We start from the raw sequence: 18,095 nt of genomic DNA, 5'->3' as shown, positions 1-18,095 counted from the left end.
TGTCGTCTGAAGGAATTTGCCTCTGCTAATACTTCATCTAGGAGGAATCACACAATAATGTTCCTTTTGTATCTTGCTTATTTCACTTAGCAAGATGTTTTCAAGGAATGCTAAAAACATTTCGTTTCTTTTCTTTGTATGGCTGAATAAAAATTCATGGTGTGTATGTAACACATTCCGTGTATCTGTTCATCTGTGGGTGGAAATGTGGGCTGTTCCCACCTGCGGCTATTGTGAATTACACTACTATGAGTATTAGTGTACATGTAGCTGGGTCTCTGCTTTCAATTCTCTTGAGTATAAACCTAGAATTGGCCACCCCTGCCTTGACCTGCTGGGCTTAGTCGATTCTTCCACCCAAGTAGCTGGAACTACAAGTGTGTGTTACCACGCCCAGTTATTTTATTTTATTTTTTTGAGTTGGAGTCTCCAACTGGAGTGCAGTGGCATGCTCCGGGCCACCGCAGCCTCGACCTGCTGGGCTCCGGCGATCCTTCCGTCTCAGCCTTCCGAGTAGCTGGAACTACAGGCGCGTGCTACCATGCCCAGATAATTTTTTTTTATTATTATTGTGGTGATGAGTTCTCACCAAGTTGCCCAGGCGGGTCTTGAACCTGCGGGCTCAGGCAATCCATTCACCTCAGTCTCCCAAAGCGTGGGATTACAGGCTGAGCCACCGAGCCCAGCTATTGTTTTTTTTTTTATGACTGTAGAGACACGGTCTCACCATGTTGCCCAGGCTGGTCTCAAACCCCTGGGCTCAGGCAATCCTCAGGCCTTAGCCTCCCAAAGTGCTGAGATTATCAGCGTGAGCCACCACACCTGGCTCTTATTGGCCATTTGTATGTCATCATCAGAGAACTGTCTAGTCAAGTTCTTTGCTCATTCGGGATTTCTTGTTTGCTATTGAATTGTAGAAGTTCTTCACAGACTCTGGATGTTAATCCCTTATTTGGTATGATTGGAAAATGTTTTCTTCCATTATGTGGGCTGTCTTTTCACTCTCTTGATAGTGTCCTTTGATGCACAGATATTTTAAATTTTGATGAAGTCCATTTTTCTTTTCTCGCCCATGCTTTTGGTGTGATATCCAAGAAACTGTCACCCAATCTAAGGTGATGAAGATCTCCTACAATGTTTTCATCTAAGCATTTTAGAGTTTCAGCTCCTTTGCTTAAATCTTTGATCCATTTGAGTGAATTATTGTGTATAGTGTAAGGTAAGATCCAGCTTCATTCTTTTGCATGTGGATGCCCAGTTTTCCCAGCACCACTAGCTGAAAAGACTGGCCTTTCCCCATCGATGGTCTTATGTGCGAGGATTTATTTCTGGAATCTATATTCTACTTCAGGTCTGAATATTCATCCTTATGCTACTACCACACTGCTTGATTGTGGCAGCTTTGTAATAAGTTTTGAAATCAGGAAGTGATTTTGAACTTTGTTGTTTCATTTCAAAGGTTGTTCTGGCTACGAATAATAAAATATTTCATGTACATTCTAAGCAGAGTTTATGTGTTTATAAACTGCATGTGTCATGTATGAAGATTTATGCCATCGACACCCATACTTATACTTTAAGCCTAACCTGACCTGAGTTACAGACTTGGAACGGCCGACGTGGCATCTCTACCATGCTTCTCAACAGTAACATGTCAAAACAGACTTCTTAATCTCCTTGAACTTTATTTCTCCTGGCTTCCATGTTTTTTCTTTCTTTCTTTTTTGAGTCAGAGTCTCACTCTGTTGCCCAGGCTGGAGTGCAGTGGCATGCTCACGGTCACCCCAGCGTCAGTCTGCTGGGTTCAGGTGATCCTCCCGCCTCAGCCTTCTAAGTAGCCAGAACTACAGGTACACGCTACCATGCCTGGTTAATTTTTTTATTTACTGCAGAGATGAGGTCTCACCAAGTTGCCCAGGCTGGTCTCGAACTCCTGGGCTCAGGCAATCCTCTCGCCTCAGCCTCCCAAAGTGCTGGGATTACAGGTTTGAACCACCATGCCCGGCCAGCTTCCACGTCTTAACAGCTAGGACAACACACCTTTTATCTCTTTCTTTCACCACCGATCTCCCCTCCCCCTGGCATCCAACCTCTCAGCAGGTCCTGTTGGGTTTTCCTTCAGAACACACCCCAAAACTGCCCACGCCATCCTTAATACCCTAGGTCCCAGTTACCATTGTCTTGTCCTCCCCCACTCCTGCTCCAATTTATTCTCTTCACAAAAGTCAGGAAGTCTGAGATAGATTCTAAAATCTTACGTTTAACACGATGGTCCAGGTATTCGAGGATCATTTTAAACGTTTGAATTAATGCAATAGTTAAAGATCCAAATGCCAGTGATCCTGTGTGATATCTGGGCAAACAACAAAGGAGAGTAAAAGTTATTAACCAAGAGGATGCTGGCTAACAATTTTCACAGGTGAGTGGAACCAGCAGAAAGACTGACAGGAAAAAGCTTTTTGCATTCTCTTTCAGATGGCTAAAGGTCTCTGTAGAGGATTTTAAACCATATACATCTGTCTCTCTTTTTTTTAATGGCAAGGAAGACTTAACCAAGACTATGCAGTTGGGGAGAGGCAGTGGGCTCAACTTCATTTATTTATTTATTGTTGAGTTGGAGTCTTACTCTGTCGCCCCAGTTGGAATGCAGTGGCATGCTCCTGGCCACCGCAGCCTCAACCTGCTGTGCTCCGGCCATCCTTCCACCTCAGCCTTCCAAGTAGCCAGAACTACAGGCATGTGCTACCACGCCTGGCTAATTTTTGATTTATTGTAGAGACGAGGTCTCACCAAGTCGCCCGGGAGGGTCTCGAACCCGCTGGCTCAGGCAATCCACTCACCTCGGCCTCCCAAAGTGCTGGGATGACAGGCTGAGCCACCAAGCCCAGCCTGGCTCAACTTTAAATAAGGAAAAACCAGCTGGGGATTTACAGCCAAAGAGCGGGGGAGGAGGTGGTCAGTGGATGGACAATTCCTAAAAGGAGACATCAAGGGTAGGGGATTCTTGCTAAAGGGAGGTCAAGTTCTCATACATCAAAGGTGGGCAGGGAGGAGATCCTCTTGTCGTTCAACTGACATAAACGATAGCAATGGTTTGTCATCACCAAACAGAACGTTTGAGCTGATCACGGAGACACAGCCCCCGGTTGATCTTTCTTCTTTCACTGGCTTCCCTTCCTCTCATTCCCTCCCCAGTGACCTACGGCATTTAGAAGGATACTGGCCTGGGTAGGAACGGTAAAACTGTGGCTGTGAAACCAGCCACAGCCAATGGGCACCCGAGAATCTTGAATCACATCTTCAACCTCAGATGTACCGAGACACTGAATCCCAAGCACATGAAACCCACTGAGGAGACAGGCGTAGGCGTCCACATGGAGCTTACCGTATGGCTCGTCCAAATGCAGTAAAAAGTGGATAGGGTGGGATGTCATCGGGCTTCTTCATGGCCCAGTAATAAGTTGCGAAGGCACCGGCAAGGGCACACTGGCCCAGTGCGACGACAAAGTTGATAAGCCAGAGGAACACAAATAGATTGTATACATGGAAGGTGGGGATGTATTGGTGATACAAGCTCTTTCCACCATAGAAAGCAAAGTTGCACAGAGCCCCGGGGCAAACTTTGGCAATTTCAGTTGAATTGAAAAGCTGCGCTCAGAAAAAAAACGACACGAGAATAATATTAAATGCATTCCAAGCAACCGCCTCCTGCCTGTCCCCTCCATAGCCCGGCTGCTGGATGTCCTGCCTTTTCCCCACTGGCTTCTGCTGTGTTACGCCTTCATTTCCTGTCCTATCACTTGATGTCATTCTCTAGTGAGCTCTGGAAAGTATCTCATTTTCCATCAAATGCTCATCGCTCGGCACCCACTATAATTTCACATTTATTCGTGTTGTTGTCCACCACATCTCCTTGGTATGTCTTGGGTATCTGAGGGGCCAGCATGCTAGGAGATCATCACAGCGCTTTCTCTCTCCTCTTCCCACTGTCTTCAATACTCTCCTGCTAACACCTGCCCCACCCTCCCCTCGGATCCACAGTGATCCCCATCAGTGCACAGGATCTCTGCTTCGGGAGGTTCCTACAACAACTGTAGGGTGGAATGCACAGAATTCTCTGTCGAAGGAAGTCCGTGGGAGAGCTCCTTCTACTTACCTCTGGGTCACAGGTTTGATTTTCATGGACGCAATTCCCCGCTGGGGTTACAACTTTGTACACAGGTACTCCCGAAGTTGCCAAGAAACTGAATAGACTTCATTAAGGAGCAAACTATTTGAGATACATTAAAAATATATGGACAAGAAAACAACACAGACAACTCAAAAGTCCATGGAGAGATTAACTTCAGAAAACTTCTGATAGCTTAATAATATTCATCCATCTTTCAGGCCTAGATTAGTGTCACATGGGCCAACTGCAACTGAGTGGTCCTTTAGAAACAGTAGAATATGGAGGCTCTTTCCTGGTTCACTGTCAAGAAGAAGCATTGTGAGCATTCAAGAAGAAGAGGACAAAATAAAACCAATCTGCCCGATGGCCGATTTGAGGGGATGTTCAATTAGTAGACTGAAATTTTTGGGGGGAAATAAAAAAAAGTTTTGCTTTGTTTTGACCATTTCTCATCTTCTCGGCAACAGAAAACACTGGACACAAACTCCTGGTTCCTGAATAGTAACGTGAACCTGAGGTTTAAACAGGCCAATTACCAAAGGATACACAGCTGTCACAGCCCAGTAGCAAATGCAGATTGAGAGCAAAATGAAAGTTAAAAGTGGATAAATCAATGTACTGGGGATGTACCCAATGGCTCTGAAAGAAAACAGACAGCAGAAATTCAAAATGATGTTTTAATCAGTGTGTATTTTCTCAATTAAACTTTTATCTGCTAAAACTAGACATAAACCTCAGACTGAATTAATTCTAAGAAAACTGGTAATAGGTATTGACTCATTTTAAAAAATCATCTGGTGTATTCTTAGTTGGTTTTAAGCTTTTATTTATTAATTTGCTTTTAAAAGTAAGTAGGGATATTTTTTCGATGCTCATGTTTCATTCCTGCCCAAAGTCCCTGAAATTCTCCTCCCTTTGATTATTTCTGTCTGATGCATAAAAATTTGATACATTATAGCCATGAGATTTCTTTCTTTGGTTTAGATTCTTAAACTTTTAAAATTGGAGAGGACCTTGGTGATCATATGTTAAATTGTGGTAATTCCTACTGAATTCAGAAATCTCTTCTACAGGGGAGGGTCTCCCCCCAAAACGGAATTATCTTTTTGGAGGGGGGGATGCCTTGTAGTACATACGTCCCCCGCTAGGTAAGTAAGTGTTCTAGGAACCCATGGGCATCAGTGTACCAGCTAGTGTTTTTGTAAGAGGCTGCATTGTGGGAGAGATGTCCTGAGTCATGGCAAAATGGGTGAATGGCTCTTCCACCATGACCGCACACCTGCCCACACTGTGCTGAGTATTTAGCAGTTTTTGACCCAAAACAGCATGCTCCACCCTCCCTATTCACCTGATCTCGCCCTGAGATCAGTTTTTGTTTTGTTTTCCCTGGATGGTTTTGTTTTTTTGTTTCCCTGGATGAAAACAGTCCTCAGAGGGAAACATTTTGCCCGTGTAGAAGTGAAACCAAAAAACAACAGAAGCACTAAAAGGCATCAAAATGGATGAGTTAAAAAACTGTTTTGAGCAGTGGAAAGAGTGTCTCGATAGGTATATTGCATCCGACGGAGAGTACTTTGAAGGTGACTGAAGTTTACACATGTGAGAATAAACAATCTTTACAAATAAATTCTGTTTTGGGGGGTCCCCCTCATATACTATCTTCACAATGTGCTCACTTTCCTTCAGTGACCCCGCTGAGCGACGGGAACTAGGTTTTTCATGACGTAGCTTATTCCATTTCCTTAACAAAGTATTAGAAAGTTCTGCTTGTCATTTACATCCATGGCCTTCTGGGGAAGAAGTGAGCATTTTACCAACTTCTTCATGTAACAACCCTTCAGGTAACTCCTTACTTTTTTCCTTCAGGATAATAGTGTCTTTGGTGTCTCCTAACAGGTCATGGTTTGTGAAATGTTCACCCTCCCAGCTGTACTGTCCTGCTTCTTTGAAATGATCATTTAGCATATGGCACTGGATTCAACCCACTCCGGCTTGATAGGACCACTGAGAAATGAGATGAAACTCCCGTCACTCCGGATGCATCCACTCAGCTTTCCTCTGGATGTATGTTCTTTGCCTCACTATTTGAGCTATGCTGTTTCCTGCTTTCTCCACATACAGCCATTAAATGAATTAGAGCACGTCTATGTATTGGCATCTTTTGAACAGCAAGTGTACGTTTAAGTGAAAGTGAGAAAGCGCCTTGCAAAGGTTAGCTATACCCCATTGTATGTTGTTTCCATACTGGCTCCTATGTAAATATTGATGGCTGAGATCAAGTGTAGGACTCGAAATCACCATAATCCTCTAAAGTCAATTGCGTGCCATTAGCACTGACAAAATTTTCTAATAGACAGGAAAATTGACAGTGTGTTTTTTTGACAAAATGAAGCCTGTCTGAGGGGGAGATGTCCGAGGTTTTAATAAAGGTAGCGAAAGGGTTTCACCTGTATGTCCTTGGGTTTACTCTGCATTCTCACACTTATCTATTTCCGTTCTTATCATCTCCTGAGCCAATTGCCAACCTATCACACTTGTACTGGCCCTTTATTGTGTGTGCGCGCGCACACGCGCACACACACACTCACACACATGCACATGGAGGGGTGGAGCAAGTAGAGCAAATTACAATGAACTGCACAATGTGACACTATTTAAGAAATAAAGCCAGCAAACCAGTAGTTTTTGTGGCTAATGATAGGGCTTCGGGTATTGTGGGAAGAGGAGAGAGTGGAGCAAACTGCTTGTTAACTATTCAAACCACTGGTTTCAGGTGGCACTATTATAATCATAATAATAATCTGGTAATTTTGTTAAAATAATCCTTAAAGACTTTTCAGAGTCATTGGGTTCTTGGTCATTAACAATGTAGTTTCCATCATTCTCCATCAAGAGCCCGGATTGCTGGCTTTATAATATTGCTTCCTTTGTTGCTTCTAGGCACCATTAAGAAGTTCAGAGCATTAGTCTCGAGTGACCTCTTGGAATAGTTTGAAAACTATAGGGGTTATTACCTCTCAGCATGATTTAAAAAAAAGATGTAGTGTTTATTGGGCAACTTTTTAAAAATAAAAAACAGCGCTGGGTATGAAGTGCTCCTGAATTATAAGCTTTAGATATAAAGTACGTCTTCAGACATAAAGAATGGATACTAGTGCTGCTAGACTCAATTTTCCTGTCTATGGGAAAATTTTGTCACTCACCCAACAGGGCTAATGGCATATAATTGACTTTAGAGAATGACAGTGATTTCGAGTCCTACACTGGATCTCAGCCATCAATATTTACATAGGAACCAGTATGGAAACAACATACAATACGGTACAGCTAAACTTTGCAAGGCACTTTCTCACTTTCACTTAAACACACACTTGGTGTTCAGAGGATGCTGACACACAGACTAGGCAGGTTTTAGTCTCATGGTACCCTAGACGATTGAGGCCTGGGGACACAAGAGGACCTGCCAGTGGTGACCTTGCTCATAAGTGGCAGAGTCTGAGCTTGAACAAGTCTTCTCGAGAGGAAAAGTTCTTTAGCCTGTCTCCTTAAGGGACACGGTCTGGGGCATCCACGGCAGGGAGGGTTCACTGATCTGGGCTTGGCACGCAAAAGGGTCTTACTTGCTCCCTTCCTTTAGCAGGATGATGGCGACGCTGATTTGATTCCTGAGGAAGATCAGCATGAGTATGACTGTCACCTCAACGATGCAGAGTATTATCACTGGGAACAGGAAAAAAAAACCGTCTGTAACATGCACATCGATACAAGACACAACATTTCTCTGCAAAAGGCAAGACAGCTTTACGATGAGCCCCGCCAGTTTGGACGCCTTGAAATTCAAACCGCTCTCTCTCCAAATGCCAGTCTTAGGAATTCATCTTCAAAACCTCCAAGAAGTTCTAAAAAATCCAGGTGAAACCCTTTCACTACCTTTATTAAACCCTTGAGCATCTCCCTCTCAGACAGGCTTCATTTCATCATAAAAACCATTTCCACCGCTTACGGAAATTAGACCACGGGCATGGAAGGAAGGAAGGGCTGCTTCAAGCAGCTCTAAGAGGTCCGACGGTTAAGAGAGATAGAAAATAGGTAGATAGATGGCAGACAGATACCTAGATACATAAATGCATAGACGGATAGATAGATATATACATACATAGATGGGTCCGTGGTCTGACAATTAAGTTCGCGGACATATCCTAGAAAAAGTGCTATAGACCTCATTGCTGAATTTCACCACGGTCACCTTCAAAATCCTCCCCTTGGGAGGCTCGGCACCTATGCCAGCGCCTAGTCCACCTGCCAAAGCAATTTTGGGACTCTTTCTTCTGCAATGACCATCAGAGCTGTGGTCGTATTACCTTTAATGTCCTGAATGTCATCAAATGCCTTCCTTTCAATATTTCCTTTCTCTTCAGGTAAAGAAAAAAGAGCAGCCGGGCTCGGTGGCTCAGCCTGTAATCCCGCGCCTTTGGGAGGCTGAAGTGAGTGGATTGCCTGAGCCCGCGGGTTCAAGACCCGCCCGGGCAGCAAGACCTCATCTCTACAATAAATAAAAAAATCAGCCAGTCGTGGTAGCGCGCACCTGTAATTCTGGCTACTCGGAAGGCTGAGGCGGAAGGATCGCAGGAGCCCAGCAGGCGAGGCTGCGGTGGCCGGGAGCGGCCACTGCACTCCAGTCTGGGCGACAGAGTGAGACTCCAACTCAAAGAAAAAAAAAAGAAAAAATATCAGGTGAGTAGAAAGGGTGTTCCAATAAAGTTAATTGCACAGTGCCGCCAACATAAGTGCACAGTGATGAGTTCATGAACCTAATTGTCAAATCTCGATAAGTAACGAGGACAGTTCTAATGGCCATTCCAGAAAAAGAGTTCCAAAATTGCTTTGATGGGTGGACTAGGCACTGGCATCAGCGCATAGCTTCCCAAGGGGAGGACTCTGAAGGTGACCGTAGTGATGTTCAGCAATGAGATGTGTAGCACTTTTTCTAGGACAGTTCGCAAACCTAATTGTCGGATCTCGTATGTTAGATGTCTTCACCTTTAGTTCATTGAGGGAGAGAATACACAAAAGAAACTCTTTGAGCTGTGCATCGTGCTCACAATGTCTCTTAACCGTCCTTGCTGACTGACAGGGCAGGTTCTTGGTTGCCTCGTTTGTATCTTGTGACTCCACCCTCCCCGTGGCCACCATTGCAGGAATCAAAGTGCAAACCCAACCCGACTTTACCAGTAAATATCTCAGAGTTAAGGGCATCTAGTTTAGTCTTGAGGTTTATACAATCCTTGAACTGAGGGTTTATAGAATCTGCATGAACCGTGTCAGAACCATCTTTATGTGAAGTAGATCCGCAAAGGAAGAAATAAGTGTGTGTGTGTATAAAGAAAGACAACCAGAAGGGAAATCCTGGGTTCTTTCAGGCTTTTTGTCTCTTGGATCCAGGTAAACTTGAAAGTCTAGTTCTTTTCTGCTTTTTCGGGTTTGACAAGACGCACGATAAATTCCCTCTCCTCGGCCCCCAGCCGGTCCCAACTTTCCTTTCTCTTCATCTAGCTTGAGCTAGGTTTTTAAACTTGAAGCCAAATAGTATCAACTGCTACGTTTCCTCAATTCTAAGATATGTCTTTAATTAAGTCATAGCTTAGAAAAGGTAAAGAGACCCTTTATTGAGTGTCTATTTCATAATTTTCCAGCCGGGCTCGGTGGTTCAGCCTGTCATCCCGCGCTTTTGGGAGGCTGAGGTGAGTGGATTGCCTGAGCCCACGGGTTCGAGACCCGCCTGGGCAGGCGAGACTTCATCTCTACAATAAATCAAAAAATCAGCCGGGCGTGGTAGCACATGCCTGTAATTCCGGCTACTTGGAAGGCTGAGGCGGAAGGATCGCCGGAGCCCAGCAGGTTGAGGCTGCGGTGGCCGGGAGTGGCCACTACGCTCCAGTCTGAGCGACAGAGTGAGACTCCAACTCAAAATAAATAAATAAATAAATAAAAAATAAAATAAAATAAAAATTTTCCAATGCATCCTGATTTTGGAAATGCTAAAAAGTGAAAAAGCATGGTTCTTAAAATCAAGAAAATATGGTACTAACGACAAAATCTGGAAGTTTAAAAGAAACTTAATGGAAATTTAAATGGCCACTCGAGAAGGAGTCCCTTGCCAGATGGTTATTCCGCTCATGCTTGAAGATGTCTAGTAATGGAGAGCTCATTCTTTCATTCTGTTGTCATACACTACAATTCTGACATCTCACACATCAGCCAACATCTCCAAGAAAGCACAAATCAGTTAACCCAGAGGTGTGGGAGGATGTTAGTAATGTATCTCATTTCTACATCATCCTCTAGTTCAACTATATACTTATGTTTTCATGCACATTTTATTCTCTTAAAACACAAATTTGAGTCCAAAATTGTGGCATACAGTCATATTATGCTAAAATCATTGTTGCTTTGGAAAAAAAATTTTTTTAAATCAGAATCATGTTATATTCTGAAATTGCATTGTAAAAAGTGTTTAAACTTCTACCTTGATAGACACATTTAGCTGTCTTTTGAATGTAAATAGTCATTGCTGCATAATGACGTTTCAGTCCACAGCGGACTGCATTTACAACGGGGGTCCCATAAGATGACGACAGAGCTGAAGAATGCCTGTCGCTCATTGAGGTCATAGTGCGACGCACAGCTCACTTGTTTGTGGTGATGCTGATGTGAACAATTGTGCTGCCAATCACATGGAGGTCTAGCACGTGCCACTATGTACAGCACATAATACTTGAGAATGAGAATCCATGACTAGGTTACTGGCTTATGTGTTTACTGTGCTTTTTAATTGTTATTTTAGCGTGTACTCCTACTTATTTAAAAAAATGTTAACCGTACAACAGCCTCAGGCAGGTCCCTCAGGAACATTCCAGAAGAAGACACTGTGATCCCAGGAGCCGACAGCCCCACTGTGTTATGGCCCCTGAAGACCTTCCAGGGGGATGAGATGCAGACGTGAAGACAGTGATATTGATGGTCCTGACCCTGTGGGGGCCTAGGTTGGTGTGTGTGTGTGTGTGTGTGTGTGTGTGTGTGTGTGTGTCTTAGTTTTAACAAAGGAGTTTAAAAAGTAAAAAAATAAAATTAAAAATGGAAAAAGCTTTTAGAATAAGGATACGAAGAAAGAATATTTTTGTACAGTTGTATGATGTGTTTGTCTTTTAAGCTAAGTGCTATTACAAAAGAGTCATAAGTTGTTTTCTGAAAAAGAAAAAGTTTATAAGGTGAAAATGTTACAGTAAGCTAAGGTCAATATTGAAGAAAGAAATTTTTAAAAAGACTTTTAGCATAGCCTAGGTGTCCAGTGTTTCTAAAGTCTACGGTGGTGTCCAGCGATGTCCTAGGCCTTCACATTCACTCACCATCACTCACTGACCCACCCAGAGCCACCTCTTTTATGCCATATTTTTAGTGCACCTTTTCTATGTTCAGACATGCTCAGATACACGAATACCACTGTGTTACAATGGTCTACTGTGTTCAGTACCTTCACATGCTGTACAGGTTTGTAGTCTAGGAGCCACAGGCCAGACCACATAGCCCGGATGTGTAGTAGGCTAGACCATCTAGGTTTGTGTAAGTGTACTCTATGACATTCATACAACAGCAAAATCACCTAGCAAAGCATTTCTCAGAAAGCATTCCTGTCGTTAAGTCACTACATTCCCCCCTCATGTTTGAATAACAGTAAGTCATCGAAATGTATTTGATGTCCTACAGGGCAGCTAGTGTAACCCTATCCTAGCAGAATAGGAGACTGGCACCTGGGGGTAAGAGATGTACTCAGGTGTTAAAACTAGTTAGTAGGAGAGATGAAGCTAGAACCGTTTCCTAACACAATCTAGGGCTCATAAGATCACAATTTTTGCACTTGTAATAATGCTGACTTTCAGTGTTTCTGGTAATGAGTGTAATTTCACACGGATGCTCTTATCTCTGGTGCCTAGAATTTCGTCCAAGCACAGAGCAAGGAATCGATCAATGTCTGAAAAGCGAGTTACGAAAGCTGAAGCTTATTTGAAGAGCAAATGGCGTTGCTAGACTTAAACATATTAAACAGCTTTGAATTTTTCTAAAAGTACATCCCTTTACTTTTCTAATGGCAGATTCTGATCATCTTCATTATTTTTCTGTGGAGGGGTCTTGGAGAGCAGCAGGGGTGACTACAGAACCCAGAACTAAGATCTACCCAAGAGCAAAACTTAGGACTCAAGTTCAGGACATGAGTGAGATTGGGCACTTTGAGAAATGACAGATAACAGCAGGTAGGCTGCTGAGGAGATATGGAATCATTCACGTTCAGGAAAGATGGTAAGGATGCAATTCCCAAGACACCTGATTTTAGTAGTTAAAAGGAAAAAGCTTTTAGGAAATAATTCTCCTGCAACGTATTTGCAAAGAAATGAGATAAGTGAAGGGTACTAGTATGTATGATAGTTAGACATGGGCAGCCTAGAGGAAGAACTTGGCATTTGATCCAGCAATATATTTAAAAGAAAAAAGAGAGAGAGAGAGAGAGAGAGAAAGCCTGGCATGGTGGCTAATATTTGTAATCCCAGCACTTTGGGAGGTTGAGGAGGAATGGTTGCTTGAGGCCAGGAATTCAAGACCAACCTGGGAAACATAGCAAGACCCTGACTCTACAAAAAATGTTTAAAATTGGCTGGGCATAGTGGCACATGCCTGCAGCAATCCCAGCTACTTAGGAGGCTGAGGTGGGAGGATCGCTTCAGCCCAGGCATTCTAGGCTGCAGTGAGCTATGATCATGTCACTGCACTTTAACCTGGGAGACAGAGCGAGATCCCATCTCTCAAGAAATAAAAAAATGTAAAAAGAGGAAAACCTAAATTTGATGGACAAAAGGAATCTCGTGACATCTGTGCTGTGCAGCCGGTCACCAAGGTTGGCATCGGCCTAAAGACAGCCTTACCCAGGTTGTCTGAATCCCTTTGCCAAACAGCTTCTGACACGTGATCTTACTCCCATCAGGAGATTTTTGGCAAAGCTTTTGCTTTGGTTCTGGGAAAGCAGCTTCCCAAATGAAATATGTTTGCATTCTGGTCACTGGGAGAGTATCCCAATGGTAAAAAAAAAAGTAAAATGGTGGCATAGCATGAACTCGTCCTTGAGAGCCTGAGGATTCTTGAATGAAGTGGCAAAATCAAGTTTGCCAATGTGTGGGAAAGGCGCCCAGGCCTGGAATCTTGATGCCGTCAAGGCAACGCTTCCTTGAGGCTTTTTCTGGGCTCTCTGCCAGGCTTCCTGGAATATGTCTCTCCTGGCTCTCCAACTTCAACAATATAAAGATGATTCTCTAAAAGCAGCATGCAATTGGAGATTATTTTTAAAATCTTGCTCAAAGAACATGGATCTGGGAAGTGCAAGGAATATTAGAACGAACCCATTCTAAGAACATAAGATTAAAGCCATCACCAAAATCATCTTGCTTTAAAGATTTTGTTAATATAACCCTTAACAAACTCAATAATTTGAATAAACACTGTGACGTCCATTTTCAGTCACTTACAATTTCTATAGTAGTTTGTCCTATTGTTTCTTATTTTCCTTTTCGAAAACAAGTTTGAAAAATCAAGCAATTGGTTTTTGGAAACCTCTTTCTTAGATATCAGGTTAATGTTCTATAAATGTCAACAACCAAACCACTTTAAGTTAAAGACAAATGGCTTGAGATCGTTGTAGTGTTTTCTGAGGTTATACAGTAAATTCGTCTTAATGACTTTTCCATTTACCGTAGTTAGAGGATTATAGACACATTACCTTTCATGACATTAGTGATAAATATATTTAGCAGGTTACACTGATCCAAGTATTCCTTTAGACAATAAGATACTTCATCATTATGACAATTACAACAAAACCAGTTTTTAAAGTCCACTCACTGAGTGCAAACCATGTTTGCTTCAGCTCAAAGTACATGCTTATATTGGTCTGAATTCCGATGTCATATATACTTAATACAGAACTTGGGCGTTCCTGAAGATCAGTGTATTGCTGATAACAGTGCCATATTCCTTGAAAAAGAAAGAAAAATAAAATATTATTTTCTAAAATACAAACTATATATGCTTATACATGTCTACAGGAAACTGATCAACATGGTCATATCTACAAAGGCAAGATAGAGATATGTAGGTACTCAGTAGATACTTTGTTTAGATCTAATAGTCTCAGTGTGCTACTGTACTTGATATAAATGCTTTCAGTATATGTCTTGATAACTGAGGCAACATCTGTCGTGAAATGACCTTTTGATTAGAAACAACCTTCAAGTCCATCAGTAGAAACTGGTTAAATATGTCATGGTATATTTATTCAGTAGAAATATCTGTTGAAGTCTCCCTTAAAACCAAGTTATTATTTGTTGGCTTATTTATCTTTGTGGTTCTATACATTCTGAAGCTGCTTTAATGGATGCATACAAACTTAGAACTGGCATTAAAAAAAATGAATTGAATGCTTTCTATCCATAAAAATACTTTTTATTCTAAAATCTATTTTGTCTAATATTATTATGGCTTCTGCAGCATTCTTTTGTTAATGACTGCTAGTATATTTTTATCTATCCCTTCACTTTCAAATGTTCTATTTCCTTTGTGTTGTATAACTTTTATAAATAACATATAGCTCCTATTTGTATGTGTGTGTTCTAATCTGATTTGACAATCTCTGTATTCCTGCTGGTGAGTTTAATACATTTATACTTAATGTATTGATATATTTCTATTTGCCTTTACTTTTTATTTTGGGTTTTCTAGCTCTACTTTGTGCCTATAATTCTTTTCTTCCAATTCTTATCTTTTAAAAATTGATGAATTTTTGTTTGTTTGTTTGTTTGTTTATATTACATTATTCTTCCCTACTGGTTTGGAGCTGTCTACTCTATATTTTTATAGTAGATTACCTTTGAAACTTTGCTCTATTTATTTAATAATCAGGTTTAAAGTCAATATCTTAACAAGGAAATACAAGGACCTTAGATCACTCAATAATCACCCTCCTCTGATTATGGTGCAATAATTTAATTATGTACATTTTGATCTATAAAATGGACATTATTGTTGTATATAGGCTGAGTTTGTTTAGTTTTACCTACATGTTCACTAATGTATTTTCTTTACTCACTATCCTTTCTTATACTGCATATATTTTTGTGGAATAATTTTTTTTTCTGATTCTCCTGACTCTCAAAAGTTCTGTTTCCATCAGGAAATATAGCTGATCAAACGTTAAAAGCATGTATGACCATCTTCATTGCCACAACCTTGGTCTGGGTTTCCCTCACTCAGCACAAAAATTATTGCAATAACCTACTCACTGGTCTCACTGCTTCTACCCTGGCCTCATTACAGTCTTTGCAGCACAAGGACTGGAGCAATCATCTTATTACTTCTCTCTGTAGCTCAAAACCCTGCAAGGCCTCCGCATTTCACTCAGAGTAAAAGTGTCGGCTGCAAGGTTCTGACCCCTCATACACTCTGGGTTCTAATCCCTTATTTTCTCCATACTCAGTACACACATTCACACCAGACTCCCTGCCCGCCATTTCTTCTTACCTGAGGGCCTTCGCTCTGGCTGTCTCCACATCTGCAACTCTCACCTCAGCTCCACTAGCCAACTCCATTGGCTCATTCAAGTGTGTTCTCAGATCTCATCTCACCAAGTCCTCTTCTATTAATACTGTGATCTTCACCCCTCACCCTACCATGGCATCCCTACTTCTTTTTTCCATGGCAACAGTCACCTTCTAATACATCATTTACTTAGGCTATAAGCATCAGGAGAACCTTTACTTGTTTACTCTTGTACACCAAGAGTCTAAGATAGTGCCTGTACACAGCAGCTATTCACTTGATATTTATTGAGTGAATAAAAGCATGTTTGATTAGACATAGATTTCTCTTCCTTTACTTGGTCTAGGGAGATCATCCTGTATCTACGGATCCATGTCTTTCATCAGTTCTAGAAAATTCTCCACCAATAACTTTCAAATGTGGCTGACACGTATTAGGCCTTTCTCAATCTATCTTCTCTCTCTGTTAACTACACAATCATATTGTTGCCCCTTCTCACATTCTGCAATATTTTGGGTGGTTAATTCAGATTTACATTTCAGTTCATTGATTCGCCATTTTTCTATTTAACCTATTGATTTAATTTCTAATCTAATAAGTTTTTTTTTATTTTGAAAAGGTTCACCTTCATGTGTGCCTGGACATGTTTGTTGATGTCTATTTTTGTGATTCTATCTTTAGTTCTTTAAACCTCTTATGCATGGTTACTTTATGTTCTCTATCTATTACTTTCTGTATCAGAATTCTTGGAGACTTCAATCTGATGTTTATAGTTGCCACTGATTTTCACATGGGACTGCTGTTCTTGCATGTCGAATAATCTCAGACTTGACTGAACTGAATTTGTGGAAACTTTCATCTATATAGGATATACATTGTTTCTTGTGGCATCCAGAGGTTGCTAAACTGGGCTCACCGTAGACATTTTCTAGGATCCCAGACTTACTCCAGGAATTCCAAGTGTGGTCCCCTGCTCTGCTGCTGACTCAGGTCTAAGCCTCCTGATTCCAGCACGTATGGGCTACCCAAGTGTTTCACATGTGATCCTGCTTGGTTGCCCGCTTTAACTTTAACTCATGAGTTATTTTTTTTTCTTTTGGGGAGAGTTCCTTTTTTCCCTAAAGCTTATCAAAGCATTACATAATATAAAACAATGTAACACATCACAATGCAATACTCTTATATGCCATTATTTCATAGCAAGATGGCCCTTCAGACGACTTAATTCTCTTATACTGGCTGACGTGTCCAGGCAGTCTTTTCCAGTTTCTTTCTCTCTCCTGTCTTAGATATTTTTAAAGTTAGGATCCCTGAGCCTCACATCTTCCTTCTTTAATTATATTCCTGTACAATAACAACAGCAACAGTAACGGATACTAATTACTGAATGCTTAGTATATACCAGCAGATTCTCAAGACTTTATATACATTATTTTGCTTCATGCTCACAGACTCCTGTTATGTGATTGAGCATACTCTGAATTAGAGAAACTCCACATGTGCAGAGGATCATACAGTTAATATGTGACAAGCCTGGCATTGGGCCTTTTTCCTACTTTAAATCTGTGTTCGTAACCCCAGTGTTAGATAGCCTCTCCTGTGTCCCTCTTAACTTGCTCTGGTCAATGAGAAGTGTTCCACTGCTGTCATGAACGCTTGCCCACCAGCAGTCCAGCTTTTTCTCTACTCAATAGGACACATCCACGTGGTTTTTTTCCCTCATAAATGGGCTGCCATCAGTGGGAAGCATCAGCAGGAAAAATTGGTCTCCCATGAGGTAGAGAAAGTCAGTTGTCCAAGACAGTAGCAGAAGTCAGTTACACACCGTCTTATTTATTGACACTCCCCAGCCTAATTGGACATTTCCTTCCCCAGTAAATAGTTTGAAGCTTACTCGCCACACCATTCATTTCTGGAGGAGCACTGCCTGGGGAGTCAACAGGAAGCTGAAATTGGTTGTGTTACCTGTAGTTTCCGTATATTGACCACCTTGTTCTCTTTTGCAGATGTCAAAACTGCACCATAGCCAAACTCATATTTTTCTTGCTGCTCAAGACGAGTCAGTGATGTCAATAGTGGACGTCCCTGCTCTTCCCTTCTTGATGAAAATGAAAGAGCCATTGGATCACATGCCCATTTTCGCCAGTGGCAAAGGGCAGGAGTTATTTTGAGCCCCAAGAGGGGACACAGAAACAAGACGTTTAGACGAAAAGCTTTCTCTGGAGTTTCGGAGCAGGGGACGGAAGTTCTTGAGTTCCTCCACCAGACTGCCCCGCCTGTCATCTAT

At 41.8% G+C, this 18,095-nt stretch overlaps 1 protein-coding gene across 1 annotated transcript in view; it reads right to left on the bottom strand.

Moving 5' to 3' along the window:
- Positions 1-18,095, bottom strand: part of SLC44A5 (solute carrier family 44 member 5) — a 125,961-nt gene that overhangs the window by 8,761 nt on the left and 99,105 nt on the right. The window contains exons 10-15 of the mRNA XM_008073782.2: positions 14,117-14,248; positions 7,792-7,891; positions 4,718-4,810; positions 4,157-4,244; positions 3,386-3,648; positions 2,259-2,353 (exon numbers count right to left, since the gene is read on the bottom strand). Coding sequence (XP_008071973.1) covers positions 2,259-2,353; positions 3,386-3,648; positions 4,157-4,244; positions 4,718-4,810; positions 7,792-7,891; positions 14,117-14,248 — 771 coding nt within the window. The remainder of the gene's footprint in view (positions 1-2,258; positions 2,354-3,385; positions 3,649-4,156; positions 4,245-4,717; positions 4,811-7,791; positions 7,892-14,116; positions 14,249-18,095) is intronic.

The sequence above is a fragment of the Carlito syrichta genome, unplaced genomic scaffold (genome assembly GCF_000164805.1).
Source record: "Carlito syrichta isolate Samal-C Ts95f unplaced genomic scaffold, Tarsius_syrichta-2.0.1 Scaffold316145, whole genome shotgun sequence".
Taxonomy (NCBI): Eukaryota; Metazoa; Chordata; class Mammalia; order Primates; family Tarsiidae; genus Carlito; species Carlito syrichta.
The sequence above is the reverse complement of the archived record's forward strand: the minus strand, read 5'-3'. Positions and strand labels throughout refer to the sequence as shown.